The 15,813-nt window shown below is 31.7% G+C and overlaps 2 protein-coding genes across 2 annotated transcripts; both read left to right on the top strand.

The window, feature by feature from the left end:
• The first annotated feature begins 4,387 nt into the window (after positions 1–4,387).
• LOC116766428 (uncharacterized) lies at positions 4,388–6,138 on the top strand. Its single transcript, XM_032656304.2, has 7 exons — positions 4,388–4,556; positions 4,677–4,821; positions 5,015–5,154; positions 5,238–5,298; positions 5,578–5,689; positions 5,795–5,890; positions 5,974–6,138. The coding sequence occupies exons 1-7, from the start codon at positions 4,472–4,474 to the stop codon at positions 6,028–6,030; spliced, it is 696 nt and encodes a 231-aa protein (XP_032512195.1). The 5' UTR covers positions 4,388–4,471; the 3' UTR covers positions 6,031–6,138.
• A 7,243-nt stretch (positions 6,139–13,381) lies between these two features.
• LOC116767063 (uncharacterized) lies at positions 13,382–15,226 on the top strand. Its single transcript, XM_032657219.2, has 7 exons — positions 13,382–13,541; positions 13,624–13,762; positions 14,174–14,313; positions 14,414–14,474; positions 14,575–14,686; positions 14,877–14,972; positions 15,047–15,226. Exons 1-7 carry the CDS (start codon positions 13,463–13,465, stop codon positions 15,110–15,112), a joined length of 693 nt encoding a protein of 230 aa, XP_032513110.2. The 5' UTR covers positions 13,382–13,462; the 3' UTR covers positions 15,113–15,226.
• The last annotated feature ends 587 nt before the right edge of the window (positions 15,227–15,813 follow it).

The raw sequence follows: 15,813 nt of genomic DNA, 5'->3' as shown, positions 1-15,813 counted from the left end.
TTTATAGGTTTAAATATGTTTTTGTTTTGTGAATCTTAATCATGTCCAGTAGTAATTAATTACAAAATTCTCATCTTTCCTTTTCCGTTAAAACTACTTCCTTTCGTCATTATTAAAGTGGTATCATTAATAAATTTAACTGCAAATAAACCTGTTTAAGTAAACGATAAAAAAGTTTTTTCTCATATCGACCGACGACATCGACAAGAAATGTGTTCACAAAGAAAATTTAGAAATAGGTTTGTATCTATTTCTAAATTTTCTACTATATGTTCTATATTTTCTTCGAAAGTGAAAGCATTAACTAATTTTGTTAAGTTAGATGTGTCTGTTATTAGTTGATAAATACATAAATGTACTAAATTTAGTAATATGAAGCAAGAGCAAGCATACAAATAAGTCGCAGTGACTTTGCTGTTATTGGCTACGGTAAGTATTTAAAAATAATCTGGCCACCTCATCATTAATGATAAGATTTCTTGTTGTTATACGGCATGTCTTTGACACTCATAAGTCAGGCGAAAAGATTCTAAATGATAATCTATTACTAAAGTTTCGCCTAATTCAACTCTTAACCTACCTGTTAGGTACCAAAATATGCTATGGTGTGGCTGCTACAATCCCATCATATCTTAGTTTTAATAATATACATAGCATAACGTTTCAAAAATAAAAATTTATTATATAAAAAAAATAAACAAAATTAAAATTACCAATTAAATGTATAAGAAATTTATTGTATCTTGGGTAGTTTGGTTTATGTTTACCTGGAGTTCGTTTTTGTATTTCATTTAATATGTTTTAAATTCTTATTATGATACAAATGAAAGACTTCCAAGCGACATAAAATATACCACGCATATAGTTCATGAAATCTTTTATTATTTTCACTATTCTACTTTGTAATTATCGTAAATTTCGAAGTTTTCCCTATATCACAGGCAGAGTGTATCAAACTCTAATTGACATACTCTAGATAATTAAACAAATAACGTTTATCATAAAACATAATCAGATTTTAATGATAGATAATCTTAATTAATATAATTAATAAAAAAAGTTTATAGTTAAAGTATTATTCATATACGTAAGGACAAATGGATTTGTTCCTCGAACAATTGTATGTTGTAAATGTTGCTTATAATTTCAGATAACAATATTAAATTTTTTGAGAGTTTCCAAATTAAATAAAAAATATATAAAGATATTATAGACATAATTTTAACACAAAGAAATATTTAGTAATCTTTGATTCATAAGATGAAAACTACTCAGCATTGCATGGATTTACATGGTTGCAGGGAGAGGAGTTCCAACAGTGACTAGGATTTGCGGATCCCCTGTAGGTTTAAGAGGCGCCCATCTAACGCTCACCTTCACCGCCCAAATTCTTCTCTCTACCTAACCAAATATTAAACGAACCTACTAAGGTTGCCTTCGAAGTACGTTTCTAAAAATGAATTGATGTTAGTTGTGGACAGGACCAAATCTTTTAGTAGGCTGTAGAGAGATTTAGCTGTTATATAATGTACAAATTTACAATAAACCTATTCTTAGTGAGTTCGTAATACTTGTTGACCTTGATGGTCTGGTTTTTAATTTTTGGGGATATTGGTTTCCCAAGGAACCTTAAGGTCTATTAACGCAAAGCGCTTTAAAATTCGTGAATACAGAAATATGTCTGGTGTGGACGCCGATGCATAAATATCCTCTGGGACTTTATATTGTTGCACATATGTATCCATCATTATAGTCGAATCCGGAGCGACTTTAAGGATAGAGTAAGGCTTGACATTGGATTATATAGCTTCTGTCACAAAATCTATTGATCATTTGTTTGTGTTTACTTCTTTTTGCGCTCTGGCTACCGAAAAGCTTACTGATTCTCGTATGATTTCAAAAACTCTATCGTAGGTACCCTATCGTGCGCGTATTGACTATTGTAGCCAGTATTGACCGCTATCCAGCAGTACCTTACATCCCATCAGCAAATGCTTAGCAGTTCCAACTGTCTCCCCGCAGATGTAGCAAGTTTTTTTGGCACCTTCAACCTTCTTTACTAAATTACTGTAACCCGGTAGAGTCATTTGGAACGCATTGAGATAAAAGGAGGGCTGTTAACTAATTATGAATAAATGTTCGCCTTTTTGTGCGCCAAGGATGTAAAAATCTTCTATGTGTAACTACTCGTTCTGCATTTCTGAGCTCATTGTATGGATCTTATATTTATTCTCGTCTTGTCGAATAAAAGACTTTAATATGTATATCCGTATTTCTGGCCTTCTTACTTGATCCTAACCCTACTCTGTTACCTTATGCTCCTATCAGAAACTGTTTATGGAATTGAAGTCTTCAGTCTAGCTCAGGTGGATGTTTGTCTTTTGGGAGTGATGTAACGAGGTCATCATGGGATTTCCACAGGATATGTCTCTTAAAAATTCTAAGGTGTTTCTAGAGCTCTGATGGCTTTTTTAGATTCATCCTAAAATTAAAACGTGATATTAGATAATTATCGTAGATCCAAGCTTTTTTCACTTTACTTATCGATTGGTTATCTACCTTTTTAAGATCGTTCAAAAAGCTATCTATTATTCCTCCTAAGGATTGAGTACGGACTATATTTCTATCTTAGAACAGAAAAATTTAAAAGGAGCAACCGTAGAAATGCATTGATCGTGATCGCCTAGCGATAATTCGGGATCGTATGAGGTATATTTTGTATTCCGCCTACCGAGACATAGAAAGTGACATTTATTTGGTTTTTCCTCAAACCGTCCACTAACAGAATTTATCCACTTCATCCAATAGTACTTGTTTGGGGTTACGTGTCAGTATAGCGAGATAGTCACCGAAGGTACAAATGGGTTCTGTGTATTCATTATTAAACTTGAATCGATAACCCCACTTTTCTCGTTACTTATTAGTTTATCTATTAAAATATTAATTACAATATTATATTATTGGAGATAAATAACAGCCTTGAAATAGTCTTACATTATAACTCAAAGTTTATGAAAGGCGTTTTTTAGTTATTATGGAAACTTTAATGTTGAGTAATAATAAATATGACTCTCAGTTTTGTTAGCATTTAATAGCTCTCCGACAACAAAGTGGTGTGTTCTAAGCATCCAGAAATCGCGGATAAATTCCTTTCTGCTGATAATAAATGAATTTGTTTTGGCATTTTAACCAAATGTAATCAGCCACTATGTTTATATGAAATTTGGTTTAGTAATTCTGTTCATAGTTCATGTTGCAAATATAAAACCCCTTTTTATGTATTATTAATATTAGTTTTATGCTTACAGTATTCTAACTTAAGTATTCAAATCTAATAGAGTTAGAATCTGAACTCACAGTCAGGATATCTCAATTTACATTTTATTGTATTGTAAAGAATGTCTTGTTTTCTGAATTCTTTTTTATATTTTTATAAGGCAAAAACAGTTCATATGCGTTTCTTGTATCGAAATTATTTTATTGCTCTATGTTGACGTAATCTTTTAGCTGCTACTCGGTATGGGCAGATGTGGCTTGATTTGGATTTAAAATCCACGCAGGACGCAAGCAGTGCTCTTTAATATTTTCTATATGTGTGATGCTTGTTCAATACTTCTCTGAGAATTTTGCTTAGACATGTATTGTTTTGGTAAGTATCTGCATTCGTATACTTCAGAGGTCGCAATTGGAAGCGATTATCAAGAACTTTGATACTAATAGGATACATGTTAGATTTTTGGAAATCATTTAGTGCTCTACTGTACTACCATGTTCTTCTCCTATAGATTATAAACTTTTTTGAAACGTTTTGCGTTTCGTTTTATTCGGTTCCACAGGTTCTTCTATACAAAGTCTATTAGGTATGGATACTTTGCAGGCTATCTAGGTTTTTTCTCATCGTAAGAAGTATGTTGTTCATTTATATCCTGTCTGTTTTTAGGGAAAATTTTTTGAATATTTTTCTCATAACTATATTATTAACTTAAAATTATTTTAGTTTTAGTCAGACGGGTTTACTGTAGACTAAATTATTATATTGATTAACCTGGTTTAATATGATTATAGGCATTTCTTTTCTTGCATTGTTTGCAGGTCGGACATCAGACAGACAAGACTTTGTTTACAGGTTATACAAACAAGTCGGACAAATAGACAGTCCGGTTTTAAGGCCTTCACTTAAGTTTTGGTATATTATGTTTGAAATAAAAAAAATAAGTAGTAATTAAGCATATTTATTTAAATAATAGAATCAGAGTCATGAGGATGATATGCCATTTTATCAATCAATATCTAATTTAAATGTTGTGATTTAATCTATTCAATTACGATTAGTATAAATACAGCTCGAGATTTTGTTTTTAATAATATAGATTTCAGCGCAGGTGAGAGAGCTCAATTGTTAAAAATAAAAACTTCATAAAAACGTCCAAGAAAACATATTAAGTATAATTTTTTGCAGAAAATAAATATCATGATGAAGTTCCAACTCTTCACTTTACTATTAGTCGTTGCTGCTGTTTCAGCAAAGCCCTCTTTCAGCGATGTCAGTATCGTTGGTAAGTTAATTTTCAAGTACTATTTAATGTGTTATAGTATTTTATATTAATAGTTGTGTCATTAATACAAAAAATATTATATAAAACAAATAAAATATTAAAAAAAAATATTTTTTTCAGAAGAGAACAGTGAAGGGCAACAGAGAATAATCGTAGAAGGACAAATAAGAAGGATAATTCAACAAGTCAGAGATGGTATCAAGAATGCCGGACTCGATCCTCTGGAAGTTGAAAGAGTAGTTTACGAAGACGCTCCAGTACCTTTGTAATTAACTGAATTTAATTTTATAAAACAATAATTAATAAATAGATTACAAAATAATAATTGATGAACAAATAATTGTTTTTCTGTGCGTTAATATTTATAATAACGGACGTTAAATTAATTAGAACAATTTAAAATTTATTTTTAATATAATTTACTTGTAATTTTATTTTAAAAATAATTATACTTGCAGCTTAGTTGAGATTAAGGCCTTCATTGAGAACCTTAAGTTTAATGGTCTCAGTAACATCGTTATTCACAATCTCGACTACAGTCTTATTTTTAATAGACTACGAATGGACCTTTCTATACCAGCAATCAGATTGTCAATTGGTTTGTAAATTTATTATATTTTTTTTTTATTTAAAGTTCTTTGTTTGACGAAATTAAGGTCAAAAATTATTTTTTTGTTTTAGGTGATTCTGGTATTCAAGCCTCTGTTTTCGGCAATTCTTTGGAAGGTCAATTGAATGGAAGGTAGTAATTAGATTATTCTATATTCCTTAAAGTGTCATTTGAGAATTTTACGAGATCTAAAAAAAACCTGAAAAAGAAAAAATGCTATATGTACTACAATATATTTATATTATATAGTAAAATACGAGAAATCCAAAATTATTTTCGCTATAAAAAGCTTTCCAATATGCATTTTATAATTCTCTCTTTGTCTTCTCTTAAATTCGATAAAAGAAGATATTTCTTCGCTTTACGTCACATAATTTGGTTTTAAAATATAATATTGCTTTTATTTTTCAGCCTTGGCATCATTTCACTTCGTCTCGCAACAGAAGTACGCGTGAATATTGGCATCATTAGTGGCATAAGCATTCGCAGTATTTCAATAAATTTCTCCCTCGGTGGTATTGAGGTACATATCAGTCAATATTTTCAAATTTTTAATTCCTTTATTCATGTTTGGAATAAAACAATGTACATTTTTAAATAAAACAATTTTTTTTTGTCTGACTTTCAGTCCAATCTTTTTATATCAGCATTGGGCAACGATTACTCTGATGACGCAAATGTTTTTCTGGGTGAAAGCATCCCCAAGTTTGTCTCGGACAACTCGGTAAGTGCACTATCTAAATTATTCATTGTTGGCAGTATTATTTTGAATGTACTTACATTTAATAACCCTATTTCGTTTTGCAGGCTAGCATAAATAAATACCTCGAAGATCTTATTAAGGATCTCCTAGATAGTTTGTAAGTGTGTGTTAGTCTATATTTTACTATCTCTTAAATTTTATATGGTGACTGTTGTTTGTATTTGGCGAGGTGATCTTTAAATATCAATAAAATGTATGCATTTTTTAAATTCTTCTATTTTATTTTTTCCCGTTATGTAATAGGATTTCAGTTTGTTTTGAAGTTAAAGTTAAATCAGACATATATAATTATAGCTAAACTTGTTCCCCTTGCTCCTTATTTTTTTTTAATCTTTTGCAATCTGTTAAATGTTTTATGGAAATAAATGTCACATATATACAAGTCGAATTGAAATCTTTAAGCTAAACTTTATTAAACGTTTAACTTAGGTGCTTTTAAGTTATATTTTTTATATAAAATTTGTGATTACTCATAAGCCAGTTTCTGAGAAAATTAAAATAATTTTTAATGTTTGATGATGATGTAAGTTAATTATGTAATTGTCTTGTTGACTGCCACTTTTTTCGTACCTTACTTAGAAGTTTTGCAAGCATGGGTGCACTCAAAACACTTTCGTTTTATAAGTTTTTCATAGTAATTATTTTTATATTAGACAACATATTCAAAAACTCCTTTGAACAGAACCACAAAATAAGTTAATAATTTTTATATATAGAATATATATAATTGTCTGCGGGCCCCTATTAAGCAACCTTCACACTGATGAGTTACTGGTTTCATATAGAGTCAGGTACAACTTTAAATCATGGGTCGTTGAAAAGAATATATACAAAATCATCGCTTTTTTAAATAACAAAATAAATATCGCTGTAATAAAGTAGGGAGCTTTATCTAATGCTTTGCTTCAAAAAGATATCTTTCAGTTTTCAAATAATCAAATCTGTTGACCTATTGCAAATAGACTATCCGGCAATTGACTACAGTACAGTAACATTTGCTACCATAATCTCATCAAAACAGTTTAGAAACTTATTTCCCATTCTTGTCAAAACTGTCTTGCAATAATTTCCCTATCTTTCAATTCTTTATTACACCATTGAAAGATATCTCGATAAATAAAAAAGATTTCAAATAAAAATTATATCTTTTTATATGTATTTTGTATTAAGCCTCTTCAAAAGATCACATATATCAACTTTATTTTCGTTTTCGTCTATTTTCTATTTTCGTTTTCGAGGTTTCGTCTCTGGTGCTTCTCTTTTGGTCCCATTTCAATTTGATCCAGTTCTGGCAATGGTAACCATGAGAAAACCATATAAGTCTAAAATTAGCATATTAACCACAAACAACAATATATTGTACCCAGATTTCGAGAGAAATAATAATTCATAGAGAGACTGAATAATCCCTCTTGTCCAAAGCGTACAAGAATCTGATATATTTTTTAACTAGGAATTCACTGTGATTTGGAAGGAATATTGAAAACTTTAATAACGGTGTGCCGAGTAATAGAGAGCACTCTTACGACATAGACCTATGTGGGGCGAAAGAGTGTCTCCAAGTCCCTCTCTCCTGGGCTCCGCCAACTGCGCTCTACCAACTGGGTAGGTACCAAGATGCGGGCATAGTCCACCCGGTCTCCCTTGACGGATCAGATCAGCTGAGGAGCCAGACTCTCATCTCTGCTTTGCGGCGATAACTTGCTCGCCGAGGGAGGCTGTCGTCACCTAAGCGGTCTCACTGTCAAGCATCTTTCGTATGACACCTAATAGCGAAACCCCGCTGCCAACCACGGTCGACAACTCATCGCGCTGATGGTGCCACGCCACATACTCCTCAAGATTGTGAGAAGCCGAATCCTAAGGCTCGCCATAATGGTGGCAGCCGGAGGTTGCCTTTGATCTCAAATATCTTCTTTTCAGTTAGAAATTCCAATTTAAAATGTATACAGCTTCTTAGAAATGTATTTTCTTTCGAAAACTGAAATCAATGTTTTTTCCGTCTTTGGTTTTTTCTTGGCGTCACTGAGTTTACGAAATGGAAAACTTAAAATATTGCGTTATTTACCGATTTCCGCCGGAGCACCGGTGTAGTAGAAACGGCTAGAAAGATATGGCGATGGTGTCGACGAGAATTAGAATTGAAGGCTATTGAGAAAGTGGGTCCATCGCATACAACGTCCGAGTTAGCTGAAGACTGTGGTATTAGTGACAAAATTATTTTAATCTACTTGGAGAAAATTGGGAAGGTGAAAAACTTGAACGGTGGGTCCCTTATGAATTGAGTGGAGCAAAACGACAAACTCGCGTAGACTGTTGTGTTACATTAGTCAGCGGGCATAATAATGAAGCGATTTGAAATGGAATTGTTATGAAAAGTGGATCTTGTACGGTAGTCGGAACTTTTTTTTTGCAATGACTGAACCCTGCCGAACCAGCCAAATCCTACCTCAAGTGAAAACTGATTTAAATAAGTTACTTGTGATCGTTTGGTGCACTAGTACCGGAATTTTTCACTTCAGCTTTCTTAAATCTGTCCAAATTGCAAAACATAATGGAGAAGATAGCAACTAAACAAGGATAACACTAAACCACACACTACACAACAGACAGTTACCAAATTTTAAGAATTATAATTGCATTGTCTAAGACATCCACTGTACTTCCCGGACTATGGTCCAACAGATTACCATATAATTTCGAAATTTAGGTAACTTTTTTGATAAGAAATAGGGCAGCCAAAGCAAAAAAATATTTTATTGATTCCCGTCATAATTATTTTTTTTAGTAAGGATATCACTGAACTACCTATGAGATAGCAAAAGTCCCTAAATAGACATGGTACATTCTTGACTGAATAAATATCTTACATTTTTAAAAATCGTCTCTAAAATACTATTGTATTAAAATTGCACTCCATCCCAGTTTATTAACTGAATAATTTGTATCGGTAACTCAAAATTGTTTATATATAATTTAATCTTATGAACCTGTTTGAGTTTATTTCACCCTTAAAATATAATAAGAACCAGCTTTTAGGATGTCTTTGTCTTTTATCGAAGTTATAGCAACCAAATTTGAAAACTTTATAAAATTCTTTTCAACTTAGTTTTGTTTAGTTTCAATAGGAAACTAAAACATCGGCCGCTAACATATTTACCACCAACCAAAATCATGTCGCCTTCCATTTCAATTTCTTGAGTTCCAATTTGTTATCTGATATATCGGTGGTAAAGATGGGTTGACCTTCCCTGAGGAAAGGCCAGGGATGGGTTGAGTTCCCTTGAAGTGTAAACCGAGCACGATTCATCAAAATTTTATTTATGTCATGGGCATGTTCATCGACGGTAACAGGATACGAAGAGAGTGCTCCGCTGGCCTGCGTAAGGGAGCTGGGATCTTTTTTAATGAGCTAGCCATCGTAGAAAGACTGTTGGTACAACCGAACGCGTATTATCTCAGGTTGGCTCCAACGGATGAGAGAACGTTGGGGATATTTTGGTGTTTCTCAGTCTGCAGATCAAGCTACTTCTGGCATGGTGACTCCAGTTATGTTTTTGTTTTATAATTTTAAGGCCTCGTTCAAGTTCCTTCCATCTTTTAAATCTATTGATCCTCAGAAAGGTGAAATTTCAAAATAAATGCAGCAAGTTTTTACAACGCCTGCAATTCTTCTCATGCAAAGTGCTCCCCACAGGTCTCAGAGGGTCTGCACATTAATTTCTTGCTAGCTCACCATTACCAAGATAGGGGTTAGCTTGATTGATACATTGACCCACAGACGAGGCGTACCTTATGTATACAGGTAATATATTGATAATTCAAGCTTCCGAAGCCGATCCAATTGTTATTTACATAAGGGATTTGATTTTTTTCTTTCCAGGTCAAAGCTCGTAGTAGAAATATGAAATGGTTTCAAAATGTGCAAATCATGACTCGATAATGAAATATATATGTATCTTTCTAGATCATTTGCAAGTTTGAGATTATAGTCTGTTGCTTTGCTGCGTGGATGTAGTTGATGTTACGAGACCGATATAAGAGAAAAGTTACCCGGGATAAGAAAAATTGCTTCTCAATAAGCTCTATTTCTTTTAATATTAAGGGCTTTAATAACTAAAGATCTTTACTTACATACTTATATACAGAGGAAGGTTTTGGATTTTTAGAGCAAGAGTAAAAAGGGTACGTATGGTTTAAGCATTCAAACTTGAGTTCTTTGGTTGAAAAGCTTTTAATTAGCTGTTGATTTTAAGATTAAAATAAAAAAAACACTGCTTACAAAAACTTATGAATTGCTCAAAATATTTCTCGAAAATAATAAATCAAGTCGTCGCGAGCATATATTGAAAATGTCACTGTGGTTACAACATTATCTCTCTGTAATTCTTCAAATTAATTATTCTATACCTTTACTATTTAAATATTGTAAACTGTTTTGCAAATTTTTTTTAATCCCATTAAACTTAAAGAAAATATCTCGAACTCCGTCTTTGCTATTTAATTTTTATTCACTTATCGCATTTATGAAGTATATACATTTATAATAAGGTAGAAACAATTATAGTATTATAAACGAAATGTGATGCACAAAGGATAATTTATCTCTTAATAACATATCTTTGCCAGAAACCCTTTTGATGGAAGAAACATGAGAAGAAATTGTGGTGTAAGTACAGAAAAAAGAGAAGGACAAAAGAGATATATATATATATATATATATATATATATATTAAGTACATATATATATATATATATGTACTTAAATAAGCATACTAACAAAAATATAATAATAGAAAATTTTAATATAGATAAATACATAAATATATACGTCAGATTTAGAGCCACTTCATTGTTTAAAAAAAAAGTGATTTTATCATTACTGAAGTCACAAATGCCTTTGTTCTTGATTGTGTTTAGGCTCTTTGGCTATTGAAGGTAATCTCTTAGACTGTTTGACGAATCCTTAATTTCGAAGAGGTCCAGTTCCTGCTGCGGCTCGAACGAGAAAGTTTTTAATCTGTATTCTCGCCTCTATTTATACCAACCAACACTCATTGTAGTGACTGCACTTGCACATGTGGCTGCGTAAGTAGTAATGTAGGTGACACTTGATAATTTTAACCATCCATAATTGTTAATGACGTAAATAAAAGATATTTGCTCCAATATATAAATAAAATAAACATATATTTATAAATATACACATATATATCAATATACACATATATATAATATCGATTTACTACGAAATAGTATAAAAAATATTAACCATCATTATTTCTAAACAGAAGGTGAGAGTGAGTTGCAAAGATGCGTACCCTGGAAAGAAAAGGATTTACGAAAAAATGTTGTATTATAGGAGGGGAGATCAAAAGGATTTTGTGCTGCACAGGAGCGATAAGGAAGGATTCTAGGGGAGGAAAATTTTAGACACAAAACTAGGTACGGAGGAGAGGAATGTTTAAATACATTGTACATTAGCTTTAGAATATTCATATTCCGAAAGAAGTGGATGGGTAGCTACTTTAACTTACTGCAAACTTCAGAAATGTAGTAGTATTTACGCAAGCCGAAAATGAAGCGGATGAATAAATTCTTAGGCCCATCTAATTTATCGAGCAGCGCATCAGAGCATTTAAGTAGCAAAACATCACCGTAATCGAGTTAGGAAACAAGATGAGTTTAGACAATAATAATTTTAGTTTTAAAGGGAAGGAAGTTTTGCAGACATTTAAGTGAATGTAGCGTAATATGAATTCTTATATTTACTTAAGGTCGTCGTAAACTATACAGAGTAAGGTTTCAAAATAAATTTTACTGTACTTTCGCCTACTTCCAATAATAATTGCTTGAGAATTATTTGGGTTAGCTAGCAGACCGAAATCATTTGCCCATTTATATATAGAATTCAGCTTTTCATCAATAGCCTCGATAGCGACCTTAAATGTGGATGGAGGGGCATGGCTGTGGAGTTGCAAAACATCTGCCTGGAAATGGTAGGCAGTACAAATATTTTTGGAGATATTATTTATGAATATAGAAAAGAGTAAAGGAGACAGAATCCTTGTGGTATACTACAGCAGCTGCCTCCATACAAACAGATGAGCTCACCTCGGATATCACCCTCTATCGAAGATTGAAGTGGTAAAATTGAAACTATTTAATAACAGTTGGAGATGTCGAGAGCCGAGTTAGATGAATTACGAAAGTCTAGGAGAACTGATACGGTTAGTTTCTTATTACCCATATTCAGAAAAACCGGATTGAAACGATCTAAGGAGATTATGGATATAGAGGTAGCCAGAAAGTTTGTAGTGAATAATTTTATCAAGAACTTTGAAAATTATAGGGAGAATAGAGATAGGCCTAAAGAGAGATGGTAAAGTGCAGATAGGCAGTTTAGTTAAACCAAATTCCAGGCTGTAAAAAATGTTACTTAAATTAAATAAAATTTTAAATATGAGTTATTATAGGTAAGGTAATTCTCAGCAATGGTACAAGCGTGTCAACACTGATTTTATCAAATCCTATAACTTTAGAAGAAACGGATAAAAGACATTTCTCGATATTTTCTTCCGTTAATATGGGAAATAAAAAGGGTTACAATTAGGTGGAGAGGCGGTTGCCAGTTACATTAAAGAATACTTTTAATAAAATGAGGTCACGAACGCTGGAGAAATGGAGTTATGTTTATTGAATTAATTTAACTTAAAATTTAGGGAAGATTTAGTATTGAAAAGATTACCAAACCTAATGAGGATAGGAAGGTCCACATTTGTGAGCTTGAATTATAGCAAATATAGGAGAAAATAAAACGAGGCTTTGCACACTAAAAATTAAATGTTTTACCATTAAACATTTAATGGTTAGTGTAAACCAGGTTGCAGTATCAAGTCTAACTCGAAAACCTCTATGCATACGTACTAGCCATATTAAATGATAATTTTATGTATTAAGCGCTTGGGATTTTTTTTTTCAAAAAGTTGTTAAATGTAGTGATGATCATGACTGCCCTCCAAAGTATGTAAGATAATAAATAAATAAAAGTATAAGATATTTGTCTTTCGTTCGTTTAAAGATACTTTAACGGTTTTCAAATATAGTCATCATTAGCGTGGTTATATATACTTGGAATTTTTTTTTAATGTTCTAGAACCAAATAAATCATACAAACTTTCCAATGTCACTACAGGAGGTCTTTAGGATGATAAAAAAAAGATAGTGATTTACGTAAAGAGTATTAGTTGATAATTTCGAAGATAATTGGATTTATGAATTAAAATTTCTATTTTTGTATGCCATGGTATCAATAAGATTACGTAAAAAATAATATAAATACAGTAGAAGACGAGAGTAATGTTATTATTGCAGATACAAACAGGTGAGATAAACAAAAAATACATTTGGTCATCGAAATTCTAATTTAACACAAAAAAAGGAAAACAAAAAACATTTGTCATATAACATTTTTGTCCTGTTTTTACTCACAATAATTTTGTTTTATATTCCATAGCACAACTGGCAGTCAACATGAAACTTCAACTCTTCGCCCTTGTCTTGCTCGTAGCGGGCACTTATGCCTTTCCCTCATTAGAGAACAGCTATTTTGGTAATTATGTTATGTTTAATGTATAATAAGATTAATAATTTATATCAACTACCTTGCTAATACTGACTTAAATCACCGGCAGACGATGAGCCGAGCCAAAGAAATCCTGCAGAAGATAGAGTTCGAAACATGATTGAGAGAATTATTAAAAGAATTCAAAGTGCCGGTGTCGATCCATTGAACGTAGAAAAGAGAGAATTCTCTCTTGACCCACCTTTTCTGTAAGTAATAGGAATAGTTTTGATTACAATTTTAAAAATCTCAAATGTATCATCTTTATATATTACACTTACTAAAAAAAATTTGTCTTTTTGTAATAAATAAATAATAAATCTTTTTGTAAAAAAACCACTTTTTATTAATTGCGCATGGATGCACGCATGATAATTTTTTTTTTTTTTTGTATGTCTATCTTTGTTCAAAATTTCCGCTACAGCTAAAGTCACTTTGAACGGAACTTTTACTGGTAGTTTAAAAAACGTAAAAAGGGTACTTTTATATTAAAAATTGTGTTTTTATTAATGTAAATACGTAAATATGTATATGACTGAACTCGCAGGTAGTATATATTAGGTAGTAGTGTGTATATATTAACTAAATAAAATTAATGTACACTGTGAATGTATCAACAGAGACATAAGACTAATAGGGGTCATTGAAAAGCTACATTTCTCTGGTTTGAGTGACATCCGCATAAACCACCTAGAATACAGCTACATCTTCAACAGATTGCGCATTGATGTATCTATTCCTGAAATGAAAGTTTCGATTGGTACGTATTTCTACATCCTCTTCATTTTGTTTTTTATTTGTTAAATTTGTTGTAAAAACACTTAATTTCATTTCTTTTATCAATGATTTTTTTATTTTAGGTAACAGCAACTTCCAAGGTATTATAGCTGGAAATGCAGTTAAAGGAGAATTGAGTGGCAGGTTTGAGAAATTTGAATATTTATTGCTTTAATATTAAAAAACACAATCCTTAACATTTTTATTCTGAGACGCTAGGATAAATCGGTTAAATGCCTTTCAGTCTGTCCATCAACGAATTGCGCATCCAAGGTGTTGTCTACGTTGATGTCAATATCATCGGACAGCTCTACATACGCAGTATTTCATTAGACTCGAGCCTGAAAGGCATTGAGGTATGAGTTCATTTATTAGGAATATTTTTAAATTTTAATTGACGTTCAGTTCAGATTGATGACACGACTAATAATAAAATTGATATAATTGGTATAACGATCATTGCCCCTGTATAGTAAAATACAACAGTCATGTTTGCTGCAAATATTGTTAAGTAGCGCTGTTTGTAACTATTGCATTTATCTTCAGGCCGACTTAAAAGCTATGGCTCAAGGAGTTGACCGTACTGAATACGTGAACAATCTCTTCAACGTGAGAATCCCTGCCTTCCTCGAGAACAACAAGGCAAGTAACTTACAAAATATAAGTTGATAAGCAGACAAACAAAAGATATATTTAATTCTTTGTATATTTTATAGGATGACATCGACAGAATTCTTGGGGGTGTTGTTAAAACCATTCTCGAGTATTTCTGGAGCAATTAAAAGACAAATAGTCACGTTTCTTTGAGGTATCAAAAACTTTCCGAGAAAATAAGTTATTTTTATAAATTATTTTGTCTTTGGAGATTTGACAAAGATTAAAATGTTTTGGCACTATTTATTTTTTTTTGTTTATTTAAACCCTATTTCCCAAGACTATTTAACTCCTATTCAATTTCCTTTCTATAAATGAACGAATAAAGCAAAAGTGTTATTATTTTATCAATAACACAGTGATTACTAAATGAGAATATTTTTAGAATCAATGAGATTAAATATAAACACATACATATAATTACTTCAATCTTTCTATATTCATTACAAGTAACATATTTCTTATTTTTAATAATACGTATTAATTTCATAATTTCTGTACAATATTAACAATTACAAAGCTAGTATCAGTAAGTATTTAGTACAATACTTTTCGAAAATATATGTGATTTTTTTCCTGCAAATACATTTTGTAGTAACATGTGGATCTGATTCTACGCAGGAGAATCGAAGTATCAAAAATAATAAATCAATAAAATGGCAATCGCCACGGATGAACTTCTATAATTACTATTACTTCTGGCCTGGCCTATGCACTCAACTTTTTATACTTCTCAAATTGTATATTTGGGGACACCTGAGGATATCATCAGGATCTCTTCTTGTAAGTGCGTGAAAAGAAGGGCCACGATTCTTTCTTTACAGTACAG

Source organism: Danaus plexippus (genome assembly GCF_018135715.1).
Source record: "Danaus plexippus chromosome 3 unlocalized genomic scaffold, MEX_DaPlex mxdp_25, whole genome shotgun sequence".
NCBI lineage: Eukaryota > Metazoa > Arthropoda > Insecta > Lepidoptera > Nymphalidae > Danaus > Danaus plexippus.
Note: the sequence above shows the minus strand (reverse complement) of the source record. Positions and strands in the feature narration are given on the sequence as shown.